At 43.1% G+C, this 22,255-nt stretch overlaps 1 protein-coding gene across 5 annotated transcripts in view; it reads left to right on the forward strand.

The window, feature by feature from the left end:
- SGPP2 (sphingosine-1-phosphate phosphatase 2) overlaps positions 1-22,255 on the forward strand; it is a 142,731-nt gene that overhangs the window by 34,074 nt on the left and 86,402 nt on the right. For 4 of the 5 annotated variants that reach the window (XM_059928808.1, XM_059928805.1, XM_059928806.1 and 1 more), the window contains exon 2: positions 13,594-13,752. The exons of the other annotated variant lie outside the window; for it this stretch is intronic. In XM_059928808.1, coding sequence (XP_059784791.1) covers positions 13,594-13,752 — 159 coding nt within the window. The remainder of the gene's footprint in view (positions 1-13,593; positions 13,753-22,255) is intronic. 5 annotated transcript variants of the gene reach the window in all.

A 22,255-nucleotide genomic window follows, 5' to 3' on the forward strand; every position in this document is an offset into this window, starting at 1 on the left:
ACCAAGCTTTCTTCATCTCCCAAGATGGCCCACAGAGGCTCTGGGAGCATCAGCTTTTATTGCAGATGTGAAACGGAGCACGTCCTGGAGGCTCATCCTGGGCTGCGGGACTGTGGGTGGCAGAGGCAGGTTGTGTGTGAGACCCTCTAAGAGCGCAGCCTGAGAAGTGGTTTCTGTGACCTCTACTCAGATACATTTCGATCTGCAAAAATGGGAAATCACAGAGAAAGGACAAGAATGTGAGCACAGAGCTGGCCGTTCAGAGCACGTCTCTTATCAGGTCACTTCCCGGCTCAAACACTCTCAGCGGCTCCCCATTACCCACACGGTAAACCCAACCTCCTTACTACTGCCTTCAGGACTCCTCTCTCCAGCTCTGGTCACCCCTTCTAGCCTTGCTACCTACAATCCCCTCCTATAAATACCTTACACTCTAGCTATCCTGGCCCCGGTACTCTTCCAGGAACACTGTGCCTTGCTGCTTCCATACCTCCCCTCATGCTGTTCCCTTCAGCGGGAATGTCCCTCTTCCCTTTCTCTTTCTGTCACAGTTCCAGCCTCCTACCAGGACAGCTTGCTTTCCTCCTCCTTCTTCTCTTTGTTTTTTAAATCTTCTCACCTTCTTTCCCTCCTCTGTGCTTTACTATAACTAGATACTTCAGACACTTTCTTATTATCTATACTTTTATTTTTTAAAAAATATTTATTTATTTGTTTTGTTTTTTTTGTTTGTTTTTAATTTTTATTTATTTATTTATTTATTTATGGCTGTGTTGGGTCTTCGTTTCTGTGTGAGGTCTTCCTCCAGTTGCGGCAAGTGGGGGCCACTCTTCATCGCGGTGCGCGGGCCTCTCACCATCGCAGCCTCTCTTGTTGCGGAGCACAGGCTCCAGACGCACAGGCTCAGCAGTTGTGGCTCACGGGCCCAGTTGCTCCGCGGCATGTGGGATCCTCCCAGACCAGGGCTCAAACCCATGTCCCCTGCATTGGCAGGCAGACTCCCAACCACTGTGCCACCAGGGAAGCCCTGTTTGTTTGTTTTGGCTGCACCGGGTCTTAGTTGCAGCATGCGGGATCTTTTGGTTGCAGCATGTGGACTCTTGGTTGCAGTATGCGAGATCTTTAGTTGCGGCAGGCATGAGGGATCTAGTTCCCAGACCAGGGATCGAACCCGGGCCCCCTGCATTGGGAGCGCGGAGTATTACCCACTGGACTACCAGGGAAGTCCCATTATTTATACTTTTAATCAAAACCATGCAAATATGACTACTATTTATTGAGCTCATACTGTGTGTCTGGTGTGGTTTGATGTGGTTTACATAAGTGCCTTCATTACATCTTCCAAGAATCTCTGCAAGGGAGCTGATGTCACACCCACTGCACAGGTGAAAAATTCAAACTTCCCCAGAGTTGCCCAGCACTATGTCATTGGACTAAGGCTGGAGCCGACACCCAGACCCTTGTCTTGTTCCGCTGATATCTATTTATCTCACCCAAAGCTTGTCAGAACTGAAGAGGGAGGGCTCTGGCTCATGTACAAAGCCCTAGGACTTCCAAGCCCACGGAGGGCCTGGTTTTACCTGTTGAGAGATGGATTATGGGACGGTTTCTCTGCCTCAGCACAATGACTGTCCCAGGTCATGCCCATCTCCAGGTCATCCTTTATTTCTTTAGCAGTGTGCTTTGAGCTGTGGCCCTCAGGCAGCCTTAAACTGTATCCCTGTTGCTTTTGCAAAATCTGGCAAAGAAACTTGAGGTCCCTGGGTAACAAAACAAGCAAACAGCAGTAAGACCAAAAAAATGCAAACAGATGGTCGCAGGGAATGCTGTTGGCGTGGATGGTTATTTGGCCAAGGTTGAGGAATGAGCAAGGTGAGACAGCGTCCATGGAACGGTACCTCCAGGGGCTCCAACAGAAGTGGGCAGGGAGCTCCTGTAAAGAGGTTCTTGGGTGGTAAGACTCCTGGTCACCTGTCTTATGGATGTGTTTGTGGTCTTGGTCTGCCCTGGGATCTGCCATGAGAATGTGTGAGTGAGAAGGGGGAGCACAGTAAAGGTGGAACAAAAAAGTGAAACAGTCAAGGTTGACCGGAATCATGATCTAAAATAGTATTTAAGGACCTAGAGAAATGCTCACAATACAATAAATAATACTTAAAATTTTGAGATTCAGTGGAATCTCAATTTTGTGAAAACGCAAGCCACAACACTTAGGCATAGGAGAGGAGAGAGACCAATCGGAGATACTCAAAGGGGCTGAGTCTGAGGGTTGGGATAATGGGTAACTTTTACTTTGTCTTTATATGGTTTTTGAACTCCCACATGTTCCGGAGTGAAAAGTGTTCATCAGAAAAATAAGTGGTAATCAGATAATCAGGAAGAAAACAAATGATATAAAAAACCCCAAACCTTTAACTCAAAAAATTAAAAGTGAAAACAAAACAAAACAAAACCTAAACATTCACAGGACACAAGGAAATCAGTGTGCCAGAGACAGGCTGGGTGGGAAGGACCATTGTTCTGACCCAGTGTAGCTTTCTTCTTAATGTTCTTTTATGTGTGTACACAAAATTTCAAAGCTTTTCCTAAGTTTATTTTTGTGACCAGTGGCTTTAAACTTGCTAAGAGATAGCCTTTCAGAGGGAACTATGGTTTGAAAATGTGACGGAAATTGATGGAACCTCCCAAGAATTTTTGGTGTAGACAAGGCTTAGAAGTGTGGATGAGTGAGACCCTCTCAGCAGAACGTCCTCCCCCTTCCATCTGTCCCTCCTTGATCTGTCCCATCCCTGCTTTGCCTCTGATGCCCATCACCCCGTAAGGACAGTGCCCCAGGGAGGGGCAGGGAGGGATCAAGAAAGGAAAATCTTTCCAAAGTATCTTTACCATCTTGGATTCCTTGAGAGCTCTGAAAAATGGAGGCTGGATTTAAGAAATGGGGATGGGGTAGCACAAAGATAGCTTTCTGCTTCCTTTCTTCTCCGTGTACACACACACCTACTAACATGGTAGCCTTGGGTAAAGTAAACTCCAAACTAAACATTCTGTGCCCATTTAGCCCAGATAAACAAGAAGGATGGAAGCAGGAAAGCCTTTGGATAAGATCTTTGACTTCAGTGGCAAACTAGTCAGACTTCAGTTTTGGCTTTGTCTGATTTAAATGTTTGTTTTTATTTTTTATTTATTTTTAAAAATTTATTTATTTATTTTTGACTGTGTTGGGTCTTTGTTGCTGCGCGCAGGCTTTCTCTAGTTGCGGTGAGCGGGGGCTACTCTTTGTTGTGGTGCGCGGGCTTCTCATTGCGGTGGCTTCTCTTGTTGTGGAGCACAGGCTCTAGGCACGTGGGCTTCAGTAGTTGTGGCACACGGGCTCAATAGTTGTGGTTTGCAGGCTCTAGAGCACAGGCTCAGTAGTTGTGGCACATGGGCTTAGTTGGTCTACGGCATGTGGGATCTGGGACCAGGGCTCGAACCCGTGTCCCCTGCATTGGCAGGCAGATTCTTAACCACTGCGCCACCAGGGAAGCCCTAAATGTTTGTTTTTAAATCTTTGTCCGTAAAAGATCACCAAGGAGAAAACTTCCATGTACTTGAATAGCTTTCTTACATTTTGGTGGTGCCTTTTAAAAGTAAAAAAAAAAATTTTTTTAATTGAGGTATAACTGACATATAACATTATATTAATTTCAGGTGTACAACATAGTGATTTGATATTTGTATATATTGCAAAATGATCACATAAGGCTAGTTAACATCCATCACCATACATAGTTGCAGAATTTTTTTTCTTGTGTTGAGAACTTTTACAATTTACTCTTGGCAAACTTTCAAATATGCAATTATGGTATTATTAACTATAGTCACCATGCCGTACATTACATCCCCATGACTTATTTATTTTATAACTAGAATTTTATACCTTTTGACCCCCTTTACCCATTTTTTGGTGGTGTCTTTTAAATCTTTAGCGAATGTTTTTTGAAGGGAATTAGGAATGGGTGAGTTCATGCTGCCAGTTTAGAGCAGAACTGAGTCAACCCTTCCAAGTTCTGAATTCTGAGTATGTGCATTGGGGCAGGGGGTGGAATTCCTGGGTTAAAACTAATGAACCCAAGTTTATAAGACTCCTTCTTGAACATCCTGTAGTTCTTCCAAATGTCATTTTGATAAGTTAATATAAATGAATCAGAAACATCTGCACCAAAAATCCCGCTGAACACACAAGGGCTTAACAATTAAATGGAAGAATGTTTGGCACAATGTGGTTCAGGTTTTAGCGGATCCAAATATTTTGAAAAACAGTTAAGTTCTTAAGACATTTTGAGAATTTAAAGGGCAGCTGGTTCTTCCACCCCCTCTAAAAATGGGAGCGGTAATTTCTGTTCTTTGTGTTGACTCCTGTTGTTCTTACTGCCTATGGGGGGAATTCTCCTAGCAGAGGCCCTGTCTCTGGTCTCTGCAAACTGCTGTCCTACCCTCTCTCTCTCTCTCTCTCTCATTCCTAGATTTGCTTCCTCAGCAGATTCCGTGTGTTTCAGGCACAGAGATCTAACGGTGATGACGAGGCAGCGCTTTGTCGAGTTGTGAGATCCATTTCTTGGTTCAGGTGGAGCGTTGTTGTCACCCTGGATCACAGAATTTCACAATCCTTGTCCCGGTTCACCCTTCCTGATGGTGCCAATATGAGAGCTGGTCCCTGGGAAAAGAAAACAATTATCAGACGTTCGGAAGAGGAGCTAAAATTCGATGGATGGTCAAGAGGAAAACAAAGCTCAAATTGTGGAAAAGGCCACAACGAAAAACTCTGCCATAAATAAAAGCCACGTTCGGTTCAGTCCTCTCCAGCCTCCCTCTTGTTCTTGGACACAGACTGAGTGATCCCAGCAAATGCCAATGAAGCAGATGAAAGTGATTAGCGTGCAGTTCCCTTTCAAGCTCTTTTATTCGAAGAAGTTGTCCTTCCATTTTATTGACTTTCAGTCTCGCCATCCTGAAATTTTAATCACCCGAGCACTGAGCAGGCATCTCAGATCACCCAACTCGTAATTCTATCTGAATTGCAAGATGAAAGGGGATACCCTCGTACATTCTTGTTCCTTCTGTTTTCCCCTTCAAGGGACACTGTCAATCATCCTTAGGCTTCCTAAGTGATCATCATTTAATTTTCTTTATAGGTTGGAAAGTCTTGATTCCCTAACTTAAAAAAAAGAGTAATTAAAAGTGATGGGAGGATATTAGTAAAGAGACGTACATTCAAGAAAAATGCGTGTCTACCTCACTGGGCAAACAATGGGACTCTACCCCCAGTGACTTTTAAGTTTACTCTTTTTTTTTTCTTTTTAATTTTTTAAAAAAAATTATTTATTTTTGGCTGCGTTGGGTCTTCGTTGCTACATGAGAGCTTTCTCTAGTTGCGGAGAGCGGGGGCTACTCTTCATTGCAGTGCGCGGGCTTCTCACTGCAGTGGCTTCTCTTGTTACGGAGTACGGGCTCTAGTCTCACAGGCTTCAGTAGTTATGGCACGTGGCCTTCAGTAGTTGTGGCTTGTGGGCCGTGGAGTGCAGGCTCAGTAGTTGTGGTGCACTGGCTTAGTTGCTCCGCGGCATGTGGGATGTGGGATCTTCCTGGACCAGGGCTCGAACCTGTTTCCCCTGCATTGGCAGGTGGATTCTTAACCACTGGGCCACCAGGGAAGCCTGGCTTTTTTTTTTTTAACATCTTTATTGGAGTTTAATTGCTTTACAATGGTGTGTTAGTTTCTGCTTTATAACAAAGTGAATCAGCTATACATATACATATATCCCCATATCTCCTCCCTCTTGTGTCTCCCTCCCACCCTCCCTATCCCACCCCTCTAGGTGGTCACAAAGCACTGAGCTGATCTCCCTGTGCTATGAGGCTAGGAAGCCCGGCTTTTAAGTTTAGCACTGCTAGTTAATGATAGTTCTCCACTAAGTTGCAGAAACTAAAAAACAAAAGAATTAAAGCAGGGCTTCTTCCCATGGGTTCTGAGCCAAAATTTGTTTCAGTCTTGCCAGAGTTCAAATAATCACACTCTTATTTGGAACCTTCCAGGGACTTACTATTGTTCCCGGCCTAGATCCCAAACCTTAGCTTGATCCAGCTGCTGCTCTTAACTTCATCCACTATCTCTCTCTTTTCCACCTGCGTGTCCCAGCACACAGGCCTGTTTCCTACTTTGGGGCCTTTTGCTCAGTGGTCTCCCTAACCCCAGGCCCCAAAGGAACCAGCTTATCTCCCCATCCAGGGCTCAGCTCAAATGGCTCCTCCTTGGAGAGCACCTCCCCAACACATACATATCATTTGGTATCACTTGATCCTGCTTTAATTTCATCCTCGTGCTTATTGCTAAATGAAATACTCTTGCTTATTGTTAATCTTCCATCACTAAAGTGTAATCAGTGAATGGATGGTCTGTGTAGGCATGGCCTCTCTCCAGAAAAGGTTTGCCACTTTCAATTTTTAAAAAAATGTTGGGGGGGGTGCTTCCCTGGTGGCACAGTGTTGAGAATCTGCCTGCCAATGCAGGGGACACGGGTTCGAGCCCTGGTCTGGGAGGATCCCACATGCCGCGGAGCAACTAGGCCCGTGAGCCACAACTACTGAGCCTGCGCGTCTGGAGCCTGTGCTCCGCAACAAGAGAGGCCGCAACAGTGAGAGGCCCGCGCACCGCAATGAAGAGTGGCCCCCGCTTGCCGCAACTAGAGAAAGCCCTCGCACAGAAACGAAGACCCAACACAGCCAAAAATAAATAAATTAAAAAAAAAAAATGTTGGGCATTGCTTGGTTTGTACTTGGCATGTTAACATGCTAGTCGGTGTCTTATAATAACTTCGAGTGTTTATTTTGCAAATATTCCACCTCTGCAGCGTGTAATGGCATGCCCACCAAAGCCGAGTCTTTCAGAGAGAGTAGCAGGACCAAAACCTCGCGAAGTGTAGGCTCTAATGGAAGTAGCATCAAGTTTGTTAGATTTGCCCTTCCTAATCTTTAGGCTCTAGATTAGAAATTCTGGATGAATATATGCTGAGCGTGAGAATCAGAGAGCAAGGCTTGCAGAGTTTTAGTTCCGAATCGACTGCCTTTCAGGACATTGCCCCAGCCATGGAAGGCATTTCTGGGTAGGCCCCCATCTCTGTAAATGGCTGTCAGTCTGGAGACCTAGGCTGATGCCCCTTTTCTCCCACAACCCCAAGCACATGAAGCAATTCCCACCTTGAAGAATAATGCCAGGCTGACAACCCTTGGGAGCTGATGAGAAGAATCAGTGTGTAGGTTGAATGTATAGCAGATGTGACTAGAAATCACAAAGCCTTTCCCAAGTTGGGTTAAAAAAAACAGTTTAGGGACTTCCCAAGTGCCGCAGTGTTTAGGAATCCGCCTGCCAGTGCAGGGGACATGGGTTCGGTCCCTGGTCCAGGAAGATCCCACATGCCATGGAGCAACTAAGCCTGTGAGCCACAACTACTGAGCCTGTGCTCTAGAACCTGCAAGCCACAACTACTGAGCCCGCGTGCCACAACTACTGAAGCCCACACGCCTAGAGCTCATGCTCTGCAACAAGAGAAGCCACCGCAATGAGAAGCCCGTGCACCGCAACGAAGAGTAGCCCCTACTCGCCACAACTAGAGAAAGCCTGTGTGCAGCAATGAAGACCCAACACAGCCAAAAATAAATAAATAAAATAACTTTATATAAAAAAAAAACCAGTTGAGAATTCCAAAAACCATTGATTTTAATGGAATACTCTCCTGTGAGTTTTTATCTTAAAAATAAAGCAAATTGCTGCTTCTATCTTAGCAAAGAACATAATGGCAGGTGCTCCTGCCTGCAGAGCCAGAGAACCTTGTTTCCAAGCCAGGATTCTGACGGTGGTGCAAGAGCCCTTTTTAGGGAAATGAGGTTTCTTTTTCTGTACCGTGATGGTCTGAGAGGTTAGGAATGGTTTTCAAGCTTCACGACTCCTTAACTAATTTTGGATTTGTCATCCAGGAATTTATGCAGACCCTACTCGGATGAAGACAGGGAGCTTGGGATGGCTTCTTTCTGCGTCGTCAGTTGGTTGTTTGATCCGCTGCTATTTTATCAGGACGCCTCTTCCTCGTGCCCTTCCCATTAGTACCTTCTGTGGTTGAGGGGTGTGCCTGAGCTCAGTTCCTGCATTCGGACCACTGTAGTATCGTCCGTAGAATTCACTAACTGTTCCCTTCTGGTTTGTCACCAGCATTTTTACCTGTCGCTTTGATCACGTTATCTTACTCTCTTAAACTCCCATTGAGGCTTCCTCTAACACTGAGAATTAAACCTGAGAGCCTTCCTTTTGGGTTTAAAAACACTTCACTGGGGTGTCCTTGTTCCTTGCTACTCAAAGTATGGTCCATGGGGGGGCAATCTGGCAGCATATGCATCACCTGGGAGCCCATTAGAACTTACAACCCTGTCGCAGGTGAACTGCATCAAAATCTGCATTTTTAACAAGATCCAGGTGAGTTGCATGTGTGTTATAATCGAGAAGTGCTTTGTGGGAAATCCTCACTGCCACCATCATCATTCGCAGCCAAGAGCTAGGTCTTTGTGAGACGTTTCTCTGCCAGGCTTTGACCTGAACGCTTTGCACACACCAGCAACAACCTCTGATTTAATCTTCCCAGCGTCCTCACGTGGTATGTACTGTTATTATTCCCATTTGCAGAAGGGGAATCTGAGGCCCCAGGAGATCAAGTCATTGGTGTGAGATTATTCAGGTAGTGAGTGTTGAAACAGCCTGGATTTAATCCGAGACACTTTGCGTCCAGAGTTTGTGGATGCAAAGTTTGTCCACCAGCTCTGCACCCTCCCCTCTTCCTGGGCTCTTTTCTCCAGGCCATTTTACTCTGGACTCACTTGCCTCTTTCTCATCGGTCTGTAAAACTTCTCTAAAGCAAAGCCATGGTGAAGGAAATGCTGCTGTTTGGTGTGATCTATAAAAGCTTTGAGTCCTAAAATTATTTTTAAGTAAGACTGTGCTGTACCCTGTATAGATTTGATCTCTCTCAGCCAAAGAGAATGAGCTCCTTCTACTGCTTCCAATTATATGGGCTGCTGGGAGCCTTAGATACTACCCTCCCGGATGCGAATTCCTTCCGGCTGTGTTGAGATAGAGTAGTATCTCAAACTTGACCTTTGGAAGAATACTTGCATTTACAGTTCTAATCTAAAAAAAAATGGAGATAAGTAATTTGACCTTGCAATGACATTGGTCCAGAGTTTATCAAGTCCTTTAAAGACCTCAAGGTCAGAATGCCTATAGCCTGTGTACTCAAGGCCAAAGATTACAGAAAGGTGGTAGTTACAGAAAGGTGGTATGTGAGGTCGAGCAGAGATTAAGGTCAGTGGTTTCCAAACTGATTACGGAACTGCTCTGAGGGGATATTCCAGAGAAAAACTTGGGGGTTGGGATGGGGGGTTGTGCCTGGCCTGAAATAGGGGTTCCTTGGGCCCCTCCTCACTTTCAACCAATTGGTTTCAATCTTTTTATATAATAGGTCCTGGGGTAACGTTCTGTTTAATGGGTCTTTCTCTACTTAAATTTTCTTTTTGTATATTAAAAGCCAACTGAACTAATCCTACTCCATCCTTTGCAGCTGAGGCCGTTGAGGTTCAGAAAGGCGAATTGACTTACCCAAGGTCACACATTGTTTTGGCTAAAAGCTATTTCTTTTTCTTTTTTTTGCTTTTAATAAATTTATTTATTTTTTCGACTGCATTGGGTCTTTGTTGCTGTGTGTGGGCTTTCTCTAGTTGTGGTGAGTGGGGGTTACACTTTGTTGAGGTGCGCAGGCTTCTCATTGCGGTGGCTTCTCGTTGCGGAGCATGAGCTCTAAGCACGCAGGCTTCAGTAGTTGTGGCGTGTGGGCTCAGTAGTTGTGGCTCACAGGCTGTAGAGCGCAGGCTCAGTAGTTGTGGTGCACGGGCTTAGTTGCTCTGCGGCATGTGGGATCTTCCCAGGCCAGGGCTCAAACCTGTGTCCCCTGCATTGGCAGGTGGATTCTTAACCACTGCACCACCAAGGAAGCCCTAAAAGCTATTTCTTGTATTCCTCCTTTGACAGCTCAAAAGCTGGGCCAGCTACCAACTGTGCAGGGCATTCGCTTCTTTTCTGTCTGGGTCTGCCCTTATTCCAGCCAGGGGTGCTGACCTGGCCATATTTCCTTTGCATTTAGGACTCCTCTGTGTGCATTTGGAAAACTAAACACTGTTCAGGTGTTTCGGGGCAGACCTAAATCAAGGAGTCATATATTCTCGGCGTTCTTTGTCTTCATCTTGCGGTCAATCTGTATGGCTCCCTGTCGGTCCTGACTTAGTTATGCACTGAAAGCAGCCTTGCAGAGAACAGGGAATACTCTGGTATCTGCAAAATAGAGCAGCTCTTCTCCCACCCAAACCTTAAGTTACCAAAAACCCCATTTTAGGAGAATGTGCTTTTGAGAAATTTGTGACCAAAAGGGAAAGATGGCATTGGGAGACTGAGATCATGTTTTTCACCCCCACCTGCAAAAACATTTTCCTTTTTCACTTTCAAGAAAATAAACCAGGAAATCAAATAGACAAATGAGAATATCAGTGACATTTTGCAGTTAGTAATAATGGCTATCTGGGTAATTTCCATCTTATCATCCCTTGTTTACCGGAAACTTCTTTGGCTTTGAGGCAGATGATTGGCATACTAAGGGGTATTTTATTTCTAAAAATAGCTCCTCTCCACTCACCTGAATGTTCAGTGCTTTTCCTGATCTTTTGCCTAAAAATTAGCTGCTAATCACTGACTCCTGAGTCTGTGCTGCAGAAACACGGCCCCACTGCCTGGCATGTCAGCTCCTTGGGCGCGACCAGTTCTACAGAATGTACTGATGGATGTTTTTGTTCCAGGATTTGGTTTCCTGTCTCTCAGTTTTATCTCCTCTTCTCTCTGCCATTCACTTTATCTACCATTTCTGTTTCTAACCCCGGTTTCTTTTCTCTCTAATTGTTCCCGATGCGACCAACACATACACTGAAACTGAAATTCTTATTTACAAAGATATATTGAAGTGATACCCACTGAGATTTCCTACAAGGGAAACTTAGATTCTTGTCCTGAAAGGACAAGTACTTAACTACTTTATTTACAGTACATATAATTCTCAAGAATTTGGAAGCAAATATTGGCTCTCAAGCTATTTAATTACCTATACAGAGATGTTATCTAAAAGCTCCTTTGGCTGCCCTATACACACGTTGATATTTTTAACTTCACCTTTGCTTTTTGTTTCTAAGAAGATTTAGAGAATATTTAGCTCTCTACTCCAAAAAAAAAAAAAAAGAGCGTTCCTAAAAATTAAAAAAAGAGAGTTCCTAAGAGAATGTAAAAGGCATGCCTAAAGATATTAAGTAGTAATATGTAACACTAAAGCAGTTTGCTGTCATCCATACCAGTCTTTTCAATTATTTACTAGGATGAAAATATTGAACTTGGTCTCAGTTAAGTCTCTAGGGTAGAGAATGGTTGTTGCTGAACATTTATCATGTCATATAACACTTGGGTACCATGAAATAACACGAGGGAGGGGTTTGACCCTTGTCAAAGTTTGGCAAAAGTTTTCCTCATAAAGCTTCAAAGCAGGACAGATTACCAAGTGTACCTGACAGCTGGTGCATTAAAATAACTAATTTTTACGTAAAAAGGGTCGCTTCACAGGATTTGCCCCAAGGTCAAGCCTGTTGGATGTATGTTTATGAAACAGAATCTGCAGAGATTAGTCCTCACATTAGATAATGAGACACAGGCAGAAGGAGGGAGGAGTTTGTCATTTATTCATCTCAGTCCCTTGACCTTGTTTTGCACGTCTAACCATAGTATCTTGGCAGAGAGGTAGAACTATACACTTCCTTATTTAATTCATTTTGTGCATTACTGTCTTTCTACTTTAGGATGGATCCATTCTTTCTCCTTTGAATTCACTTAGAAGTAAAGTTCATCCCAGAAGAGAGAGGAACTTCTGGCTTACATTGTATGCTCACTCCTGACTAGCAACTTCCTCCCAGGTAGTGCCATGTACTGCTTGGCTTGAGGCTGAATTTTTGAACTTAACCATGACTGGTTTACACGAATCCAGATATGCCTCTGGAGCCGAGGGCAGTGTCAACATAAGCCTTTTTTTTTTTTCCTTAAGTCTTTTTTTTTTTTTCCTCCCTGCCTACTACCAGGATAACAGGGTGGAGAAGGATGATGGAAAATGGGAGTGCATTTTAGCGGGCCCCATGCGTACTTGCTGTGTTTCTTACACCATCACTGTAGTGGGCCGACTTGACGAATCCCATTCAAAAGGTAAATTACAAACATTCATCTGCAAGTGATTTTTCTAAAGTCTTCATGTTAGTTAATCTCTTGTTGCTGCAACAAATTACCACGAACTTAGTGGCTTAAAACAACACATATTTATTCTGTGGATACAAAATATATGGAGGTCAGAAGTCCAAAATGGTTCTTATCTGGCTGAAATCAAGGTATCAGCAGAGCTGTGGTCCTTCTGGAGCCTCAAGGAGAGGATCCTTTTCCTCACTTTTTCCAGCTTCTAGAAGCTGCCGGCATCCCTTGACTCTTGGCTCCTTCCTCCATCTTCAAATCACTTTCTGACTCTTGACTTTTCTGCCTCCTTCTATTTTTTAACGATCTTTGTGATTCCATTGAAGCCACCTACATAATCCAGGGGAACCCCTCAATCTCGAAATCATTAATTACATCTGCAAAGCCCCTTTTGCCGTGTAAGGTAACATCTTCGCAGGTTCTAAGGATTAGGAGGTAGACATCTTTGGGGACATTCTCCTGCCTACTACGGTCATAGACCCACACAGTGTGCTATCAGAGTTCACCTCCCTTGAGTTTCTAGCCCTCTGTGGACACAGGAGAAAGGTTTGGGTTTTTTTGTGTGTCTTTCCCTGATATTTCTGTCTTGGATGTTACTAATTTAATTTTATGAAGAATTAACATCATCTGTGTTTGTGTAGACACCTGGGGGTTGATAGATGTTCAATAACACTGTAGGCTGCTAGTATTGATACTGTAATTACACAAGGGGAGAGGAGGTAGCACCTTGGCAATTGAAACCCTGTGAATCGTAGATAGAGGGTTTTTTTTGTTTTGTTTAGTTTTTGTTTGTTTGGGGGTTTTGGGGACCACATCTAAGGGCATGTGGGATCTTAGTTCCCCCGATTAGGGATGGAACCAACACCCACTTCAGTAGAAGCAAGGAGTCTTTGGACGGCCAAGGAAGTCCCTAGGTAGAGGTTTTTATTTTTTTAATTTATTTTTAAATATTTATTTATTTATTTGGCTGCGCTGGGTCTTAGTTGCGGCATGGGGGACTCTTTCAGTTGCAGCATGCATGCGGGATCTAGTTCCCTGACCAGGGATCAAACCCAGGTCCCCCTGCATTGAGAGCACGGAGTCTTAACCACTGGACCACCAGGGAAGTCCTTAGATAGAGGTTTTTAAAACTTGCCTTATAGTGACCTGTTCAATGAACTCACAGTCTTCTAACTTTTGTCTTTTAGGCTTATGTACAGAAGTACATTGTGAAGAATTATTTCTACTATTACCTATTCAGATTTTCAGCTGCTTTGGGACAAGAAGTGTTCTACATCACATTCCTTCCATTCACTCACTGGAATATTGATCCTTATTTGTCCAGAAGACTGACCATCATATGGGTTGTAAGTATTAGTATTACTCATGAACCAGTATTACTTCTACAACAGCTACCTGCTTTGGTATTCAAGTACTCTGCATATATGCTCTTTTTAAAAAATCACTTAGAGTTGAATTTTTACCTGGTTTACTTTGGGAAAATGGAAGGAAAGATTTAAAAGCTATGGGTGAATAAGACTATGAGAGGGGAGAGGTGATGTGCAGGAAAAGGACCTTTCTGAGAATCCATGAAGGGACATAAAATGCTTCTTCCCAAGAAACCCCTTTTAGTAAAATTTGATCAAAAACTGAAAATAGGAGCTGTTGACTAATAATTCCGAGTGGTATTAAGTGTAACTACCCCATGTCTTTTGGATACACAAAAGCATGTAAGGCAGGGCAACTTCTCTGAGGAAGCTGGTAGTATTATGTGGGCAGCTGGCGTATACACGAAAACCCAATGATAATTCTGGGTGGAGAGGTGGAGCCCCTTCTGATGTTTTGTCTGGGACCCTATCGTGGAACTTTGTTCAGGATCAAATAAGTTCTGATTTTTATTTATTTATTTATTTATTTATTTTATTTATTTTTTGGGCCGCATCGGGTCTTAGTTGAGGCATGTAGGCTTCTCTCTAGTTGTGGCATGCAGGTTTTCTCTTCTCTGGTTGTGGTGCACAGGCTCCAGGGCAGGTGAGCTCTGTAGTTTGCGGCATGCAGGCTCTCTAGTTGAGGCGTGAGAGCTCAGTAGTTGTGGCGTGTGGGCTTAGTTGCCCCGTGGCATGTGGGATCTTAGTTCCCCGACCAGGGATCGAACCCTCGTCCCCTGCATTGTAAGGCGGATTCTTTACCACTGGATCACCAGAGAAGTCCCTGATTTTTTTTTTTTTTAAACTGGGGGAGATGGTGGTTATTTGCAAGGCAGCAAGGCATGCTGCCAGCGTCCGGACCCTGGGATCAGATAGGCCTGGGTTCAAGTGCAGCTCAGCCACTGCGCTTGTCCGTGTGCCCTTGTCCTGAGCCTGTAAAATGGTGTCAATAATGCACATCTCCCAGAATCATCATGAAGACATATAGGGTATGGCCTGGTGCATGCGAGGACTCTGCAAGTCGCCAGAAGCGTGATAACACATGGTGATGAGTCCAAGAAGGCGAAAGAGTCTTAAAGATCAACCAATTCTTAGGGCAAAGATGGTTTAGCCGGGAGCGGGGGCCTCAGGGACAAGGTTGCCAGCACGGCTGTTTCCCTGACTCAAGATTCTGCTCTGAAAACAGCTTCAGAAGTGCCTGGTCAAGAAATATTTTAGATTCCACATATAAGTGATATCATATGATATTTGTCTTTCTCTTTCTGACTTACTTCACTTAGTATGATATTCCCTAGCTGCATCCATGTTGCTGCAAATGGCGTTATTTCATTCTTTTTTATGGCTGCATAGTATTCCATTTTATATATGTACCGCATCTTCTTTATGCATGAACCTCTCTACGAAACAGAAACAGACTGGCAGACATAGAGCACAGACTTGTGATTGCCGGTGTGGAGGGCGGGGGAGCTGAGGGAAGGATTGGGAGTTTGGAATTAACAGATATAAACTAGTATATATAGGATGGATAAACAACAAGGTCCTACTGTATAGCACAGGGAACTGTATTCAACATCCTGTGAGAAGCCATCGTGGAAAAGAATATGAAAAAGAATATATATATGAATAACTGAATCACTTTGCTGTACAGTAGAAATTCTAACACAACATTGTAAATCAACTCTACTTCAGTTAAAAAAAAAAAAAAAAGTGCCTGTCGTATCTAAAGAAGCTGGGGTTCTCAGGCGGCTCTGCTCTGAGAAGCCGTGGCTGCGCCCCTGGTGCTTTTATTTTTCTCATTTGTAGAACAAGTGAGAGGGGCCTTGATCAGGAGGCATAAGTGCAGATATCCTAAAAGGCAGGGCAGAGGAATAAAGCAGTGAAGTGCTGGGTGGGGAGGGCTGGTGGGTGGGGCACCTGGGGCATTGGGAGCGGCTACCCCTCACCTCCACCTGTGCCTGAGAGAGGAAAGACAGGCTGGGGTGGTCAGATCTCTTTTTCATGTGAAATCTTTAAATGTAGGGCTTACATTTTAAAAATCTCTATATGCCAATTGAACAAAGGATCCTTGAAGTCTAAACTTCCGAGGCTTTGTTTGAAGCCTCTGGCCTTGAAGGACGGCTAAGGTCCCTCAGGCTTATGGTTAAGATTATTTGGCCCCGAATTCTTCCTATTTGCTCCTTTTCTCTCTCAAACTACAAGCCACTTTTTCCTTTCTCCATCCCTGTCTCCCTTCCAGCCCTCTTCTGAAATCTAGCTTCTGTTAAAAGTATGATCCAACGAGAATCTGCAAAAGCATAGGCATCTTGCAAAAGATGAGTATTAGTGCAGTTGCCCGTTCCTTTTGGAAGCGGCTTCTGTTCCTGTAGAGAGGTGATGTCCACTGGAGGAGCTGGGGGAGGAGAGACAGGGAGCGGGATGCAATCCTTCTGTTCTTAGGATGTGAAAATGCACCCAAGACCCGTGGTGCTTGAGTTTCTTTTCCTCTCATTTATTTTCTGAGATACCAAAAAAAAAACCAAAACTTCCAACTTTTATGGTTGTCAAGTGGGGCAAATGATGCAAAATACTTCTAGTAACCTGGGAAAATCTTATACTGACTGTGTACAGTCAGCTCAAGGCCAATTATCTTGCCCGCTGAGGGTGGAGAACTTTTCCTGAGGGGCCGGGAAGATGTTTAGACCTGATGGGAGGCAGTGGTTAGGGGACTCAGATTGTCATTATAGGTTGTTATTTTTCACTTTGGAGTCCTCATTTCAAAGGGCTCAAAAGATTTCCCGTTTGAGGTAGAATTACTAGTCTTTTGTCAGCGAGTGGACAAATAAAGTCTTTACCTGAGAGAGGAAAGAGCAACCTTTGAGTATGTAGTTTGTCCTGAGCTTTGGCGATGTGCTATTTGCTTTCAAAAGTGGGTGCATGGCCAGGTCCAAAAGGCCCCCATGCAGAGAGGTATGTAATTCGTATCAGTGAAGCAGTGTGTGCATTCCTGTCAGTTCCAGTGGAGGGAATAGTGGCCGGTCCAAGGTGGGGATGGAGGGAGGGAAGGAAGAAGTGGCAGAGGGAGAGAGGTAGAGGCTGGGGTGGGTGGGGGAGGGTTCAGAGGTGTGAAGGTGTTTGCTTTGTGCTCAGCTGCGGAGATAATAATGAGAGAGGCTTGGTTTGGCTCCAGTGCTGAAAGTGGGTGGAGGGAAGGAAAATTCCTGATGGTGTTGGGAGCTGGGAGGGAAGGAGGGGTGGAGACGGGTGAGATTCTTTTGGGCAATCAGCTTCCTGCTGAGGCAGCCTGTCTCCTGTAAGGGATATCCCTAAATTAGTGGCTGCCTCTTTAAGGGGTGAGGGTGAAGAAATGTTAATTATATAAGGGGCAGTATTTGAAGTCCCCCTAACTTTAAACATCTTTTCTCACCCAAAATCCTTTGGAAGGCAGCTGTGTCCAAGGGTGTCAAACATCTTGACAAATTTCATATTAATTCGACAATTGTCATTGGATGAAGTCTCAACAGGTTTCATTGCTTTTAAAAATAATTTGTTATATTAGGGGTGACTCATACTGTCTGAAGTAGCTTAGCAGAATTTATGGTTATATTAACTGTTTTCTTATCACAATCATAATTGTTCCTCTTGTCTATTGCACCTCTCTTATTGCTTTTGTTGGCATCTGTGTTATTTGATCTTCATAACAATGGGTTGGTATCATTTTATAGATTGGGATAGTAATACTTCAAATAATAATAAGCCATATTACATGTTGAGGCCTTAGTATACATGCCACTCAGTGTAATAATGCTTTACATATTTTACCTAATTTAATCCTGCCAGCAATCCTGAGAAGTGATTATTGCCAGTTTTACAGATTAGGAAACTGACATGTAGAAAGGATCACTTTGGATTAAGTGGATTTGATCCTGTCCCCTAAGGCCTCTTGTGCTAGAGAGGGCCGCCACTGTTGTTTCTTAGAAGAACACAGCTGAAAGACACGAAGAGCATTCACTGTTGATTTTTTTTTTTTTTTTAAGTGATGTTGAAGCTGAGGCTTTAAGCATTAAAACGACTTGCCCAAGGTTCTCTTCTATTGCATATTTGCTGTGATTGTATTTCAGGTTTGCCTGTAATGGCATTTATTAACTCTATCTACTACTTAAGTGTCTTCTATAGGCTCTTCTTGACAAGTCAAAGGTATCTTATCCCAGAAAAGTTAGATAAGCTTTTTTTTAATTAGCTGAAAAACATCAATGAGGTATTTTCTTCTTCTGTCACATATCGAGGTTTTTAACCTGTCATTGTATTCAATAGAATCTTCGACCTTGGGACAGAAAAGGCCACGAATGGGTTATTCATTAGATGCTCATAAAGAGATGTTATAGATAGTGCTTCACGAGGAGTCACTGCCCAACTGAGTGATTATCTGATCTCCTGGCTTCCACTGTGGTGTGGTGACAGCCCCACCAAAAAAGACAATAGTACTGCTTGTGTCTAAAAGGGTTAGAGGCAATTTCATTGAAACTGCATCGTGTTCAGCTTTGTAACATGAGGCAAAATCTCACTTTTTGCTAAATAAAGTTATTCTCCATTTTGTAAAATAACAGTGCAAATATCGATACCACAGCTGATCCATGGAAGGCTCATCTTCTCTGTTCTTACGATACTTACATCCTGCCTCTTTTCACAGATCTTGCATGGCATTCAAGATGAGATGCAAGAGAAAAATGGGAAATGTAGGTAAAATCAAAATTAGGGGGAATACAGATAGAATAGGAGATGAATGCCTAAAGTTGAGCCATGAATTTGTCTTTCAACTTTGTCTTGACTAATTTAAAATGAAATGACATTATTCGCTAGGGAAGAATAAGCTTATTCCTAAGAGAGGAAACGTCCTGACACATAGGATTGATAGAATCATTAAGGATAGTGATGCATGTTGCTAAATTATATTCCTAGGAATGTTGTTCGCTATCAGTACCCCTGATCAGCTGTGTGAGAGTACTCATTTAGACTCTTCCTCATAACCTTTGTGAGTTCTCATTTTTTCAATCATTGCTGATTAAACCGATGAAAAATGGTACCTCCATTAATTTTCATATATTTTTAGTGAAAATGAAAATATTTTTCGGACTTTCATCAGCCATTTGTGTTAACTCTTGTGAATTGTCAGTCTGTCCTTTGAGTATATTTTTAAAGGGCTTTAAGTTTTTAATTGCTTTTCAGCAGTTGTTAACATAAAATGTATTCAACTATTGATTTTCCATGTCTCAGAGGCAATGTGCCTTTATATATAAAAGATTTTTAGAAATTTAAGATTTTGAGAAATGGTATGTAAGTTTATGGTATCAGCAATAGTGACCTAAGAAAATACCTTAAAATTGAATTTCAATGCTTTTATGCTGGGTGTTCACTTTAGTTTTAGGCACAGACCTCACCACTCCTTGTTGCCCTACCTTTTGTGACCTCCCTGGCCCCTTTAAGACTTTTGAATTTGGGACTCCCATCTTCAGGCACTTAATTTTCCTGGCCTGCAGTTTCCCTGGCCACAAAATAGCTTATTCAGGGGCAACCAGCTGTTAGAAAACCTGATTCTTGCTGCCTAAACTCCAGGAAGGTTTAAATTTGTCTTGGAGTTTTTCCTTGCCTTTTTTCCCCATTTGTAAACACTTCTTTTACCTAACACCAAAGGATACAGTCTCCACCATTCTAACCCATGTGTGGTTATTTTTAAGTAATTGTCATCCTATCCAAACTGTTCTTGAATGTTGAAGATCTGGTTGCTTCTGAGAGTTTCTGGGCAGGGTTAATCTCTCTTCTAATAATTCGTGGTTTTTTTGGTTTTTTTTTTTAAAGTCCCCTCAATCCAATTTATGGCTTTTGATGATCTCCTTGAATGGAAGCAAGGAGTGTTCATGTCAGGGGAGGGGGGCTGTTTCTACCTCTATCAGCAGCTTTGAGGTTTGGTCAGAGGTTCCTGATCCTGAAATACCATGAAAGGAACATGAGGCTGATGTTTATAGGGTGTTTTTTGGTTTCCACTCAAACTAGCTCAGGAAAGGGGGGATTTGTTGTAAGGTTACGAGGAATCCCATAGGAGCCAGAACCTCACAGGAGCTGATGCCAGTGAACAGCTTGGTTTCTGGTACAATTAAGCAGGTGCTCCAGGATCTGCTTCTTTACCTCCTGTTGCCAGCTGGTAACTTCCTGTCTTTTAGTTCAGAGTTCCAAGACAGTCTGACCCAGCTCACTGTGTAGCACAACTCCATCCATCTCGGGGTCAGTGCGTATGTTGACTGTATTTCGTCCAAACAGCCGTGTTGGGGGCAGCGATAGACAATTAATTGGGGCCCAGAGCCACGGGCCAGGTTGAAACATCAAGAGACTTGGACTATAATCGTAGCAGTGAAACCTTGCTCAAGCCACTTCATGATTCTGGCCTGCAGCATCCCTAGCTTCAAAATGAAAGGACCCAGCTAGAGAATCTTTGGAGGCATATAACATGGTCATGACTCTTCTTTATATGTTCGCTATGTGACACTTAAGAGATCCATCCATGGCATGGAGTAAGAAGGCAAAGAGTAAATGCTGGGCAGGATAACATTAAAAAAAAAAAAAAAAAGGCCTGTCATCTCTTTTGCAGACCAAATGCTAATGTGGTTTTACATATTTTGTGCTGGGAACCCCTCAATATTAGAAAGTACATTAGAAATGCATATCAAATCCACTGCTAAATATTTGTTAGGCAGTCTGCTGTTTTGTGTTCAACACGATCAAAGGAATGCTTTAAAAGGAAATGCTGAATTGCTTCGTGACTATAGATTCCATTTTTATGTACACTCAAAATCCTGGCGATAAGGAAGTCATAACAGCAGAAGATTCCTCTTGGCAGGTCCTTCCGTTCCTACTCCTGCAAGTCAAATTAACTTATGTTGGAGAGCTTGAGTTTAAATGATGGATTTTACATCTCACATTCTGATTATTGAAAGCTAGCTAGCTGATATCTACATTATAAAGTAGAACTAAAATTTATATTTAAACTGTGCCTATGATCTAGTGTCTAACTGCAGCAGAGTCTAGGGTATTATTTTATAAACAGTTCCATAAATTGGTTAAGAGGTAGCTTTATGATAACATGTCTAAATGCAGTGGTGTCTCTTTGGATGTGGGCAGGCTGCCATCTGGCTGTGTCACAGGGGAGTCTCTGAAACTTGGTAAGAGAGGAGTGCAAAACAGCCTGCCCCATCCCTGTAATTCACAACCCTTAGACAGGGGTCAATTTTAGTGCCAAAAGATGACTTTTAATGTGATTATCTCCTAATCCTCTGTTTAAACCACTACCACCATTCACTTCAAAAGATTGCCCTGCTTGTTAAGTTGGTTCTTGCTTGAGATTAATGAGTCTTGAGAAGTATTCAACAATGGCCAGATTGTAACCCTCACTAACTTGCATTGAATGAAATGGAATTAGGTGTCAGAGATTCTGCCCAGTTCCTCTGAAGTAGAACCTTGTCATTTAGCCTTAGTTAAATATTAAGTAAATGTCTCTAGGGTGTTTGTTAGGCAAACTGTATTGGTTTGGTTTTAAAACACAACAAGGAAATGTTTTGGTTTTAGTGTAGCTTTAAAAAAAAAAAAAACAACAACCACCTTGAAAACTGGACTCAGCAGATTTGGATCTCTCTGATTATCACCATCATTACCTGAAAAATGATCTGCCCCTCCCCCCATGCCCACATTCTTCCCTAACTCTTCTGCCACCCCACCCTCACTACTGTCCCAATTTTCAACCCCCTAAGACTTGCAATGCTGGTTTTGGGTTTGGTTTGGTTTTGATTGAGCAGAATTGTAATCCTCCCACATAGAGACCAGCGCCCCTGACTCTCGGCCCTGAGCATCACTTCTAAATGCTTCACTTAATTTATCTCAGGATGTGTGATTACTTTCAAGCTTAGCTAGGTACGAGATTGTTTGAGACACCAGGAGCCTGGAGGCAGGATGTCTTTAAGGATGAAATTAGTTTGGATCTGCTAAGACAATGCAAAAAAAAAAAAAAAAAATTAATCATTTCATACAGAGTTTGGATATGCAGTTAGTCTTTTTCCTCTCCCTTTAGTTTTATCGTAGCTTTTAATGTCTTATCAAGAAAAACAAATAGCCTTTGCCAAGTTATATCCAGACCAGAAACCAAGGCACATCCGGCAGGGCAGAGCCTCAGTTCACTTTCTGAATTCGGCTGGAGTCTAGGACCAGGCCTGAGGCTGCTCTCCCCAGCTGCCTGCAGGCGAATCACTCCCTAGGGGGTCTTTACAAAGCACCCTTCTGGACTGGACCTTGTCCCAGATTCTCTCCCGTTCATTTGTAAAACAAAGGGAAGGAAAAATGAGCTAATCAATAGGCCACAGGGGCCTTTCTTTCAGAGGAAATTTTCGAATAAAATCTTAACAATGCTCTATTTTTTTTAACC

This window comes from Balaenoptera ricei, chromosome 7, assembly GCF_028023285.1.
Source record: "Balaenoptera ricei isolate mBalRic1 chromosome 7, mBalRic1.hap2, whole genome shotgun sequence".
Lineage (NCBI taxonomy): Eukaryota > Metazoa > Chordata > Mammalia > Artiodactyla > Balaenopteridae > Balaenoptera > Balaenoptera ricei.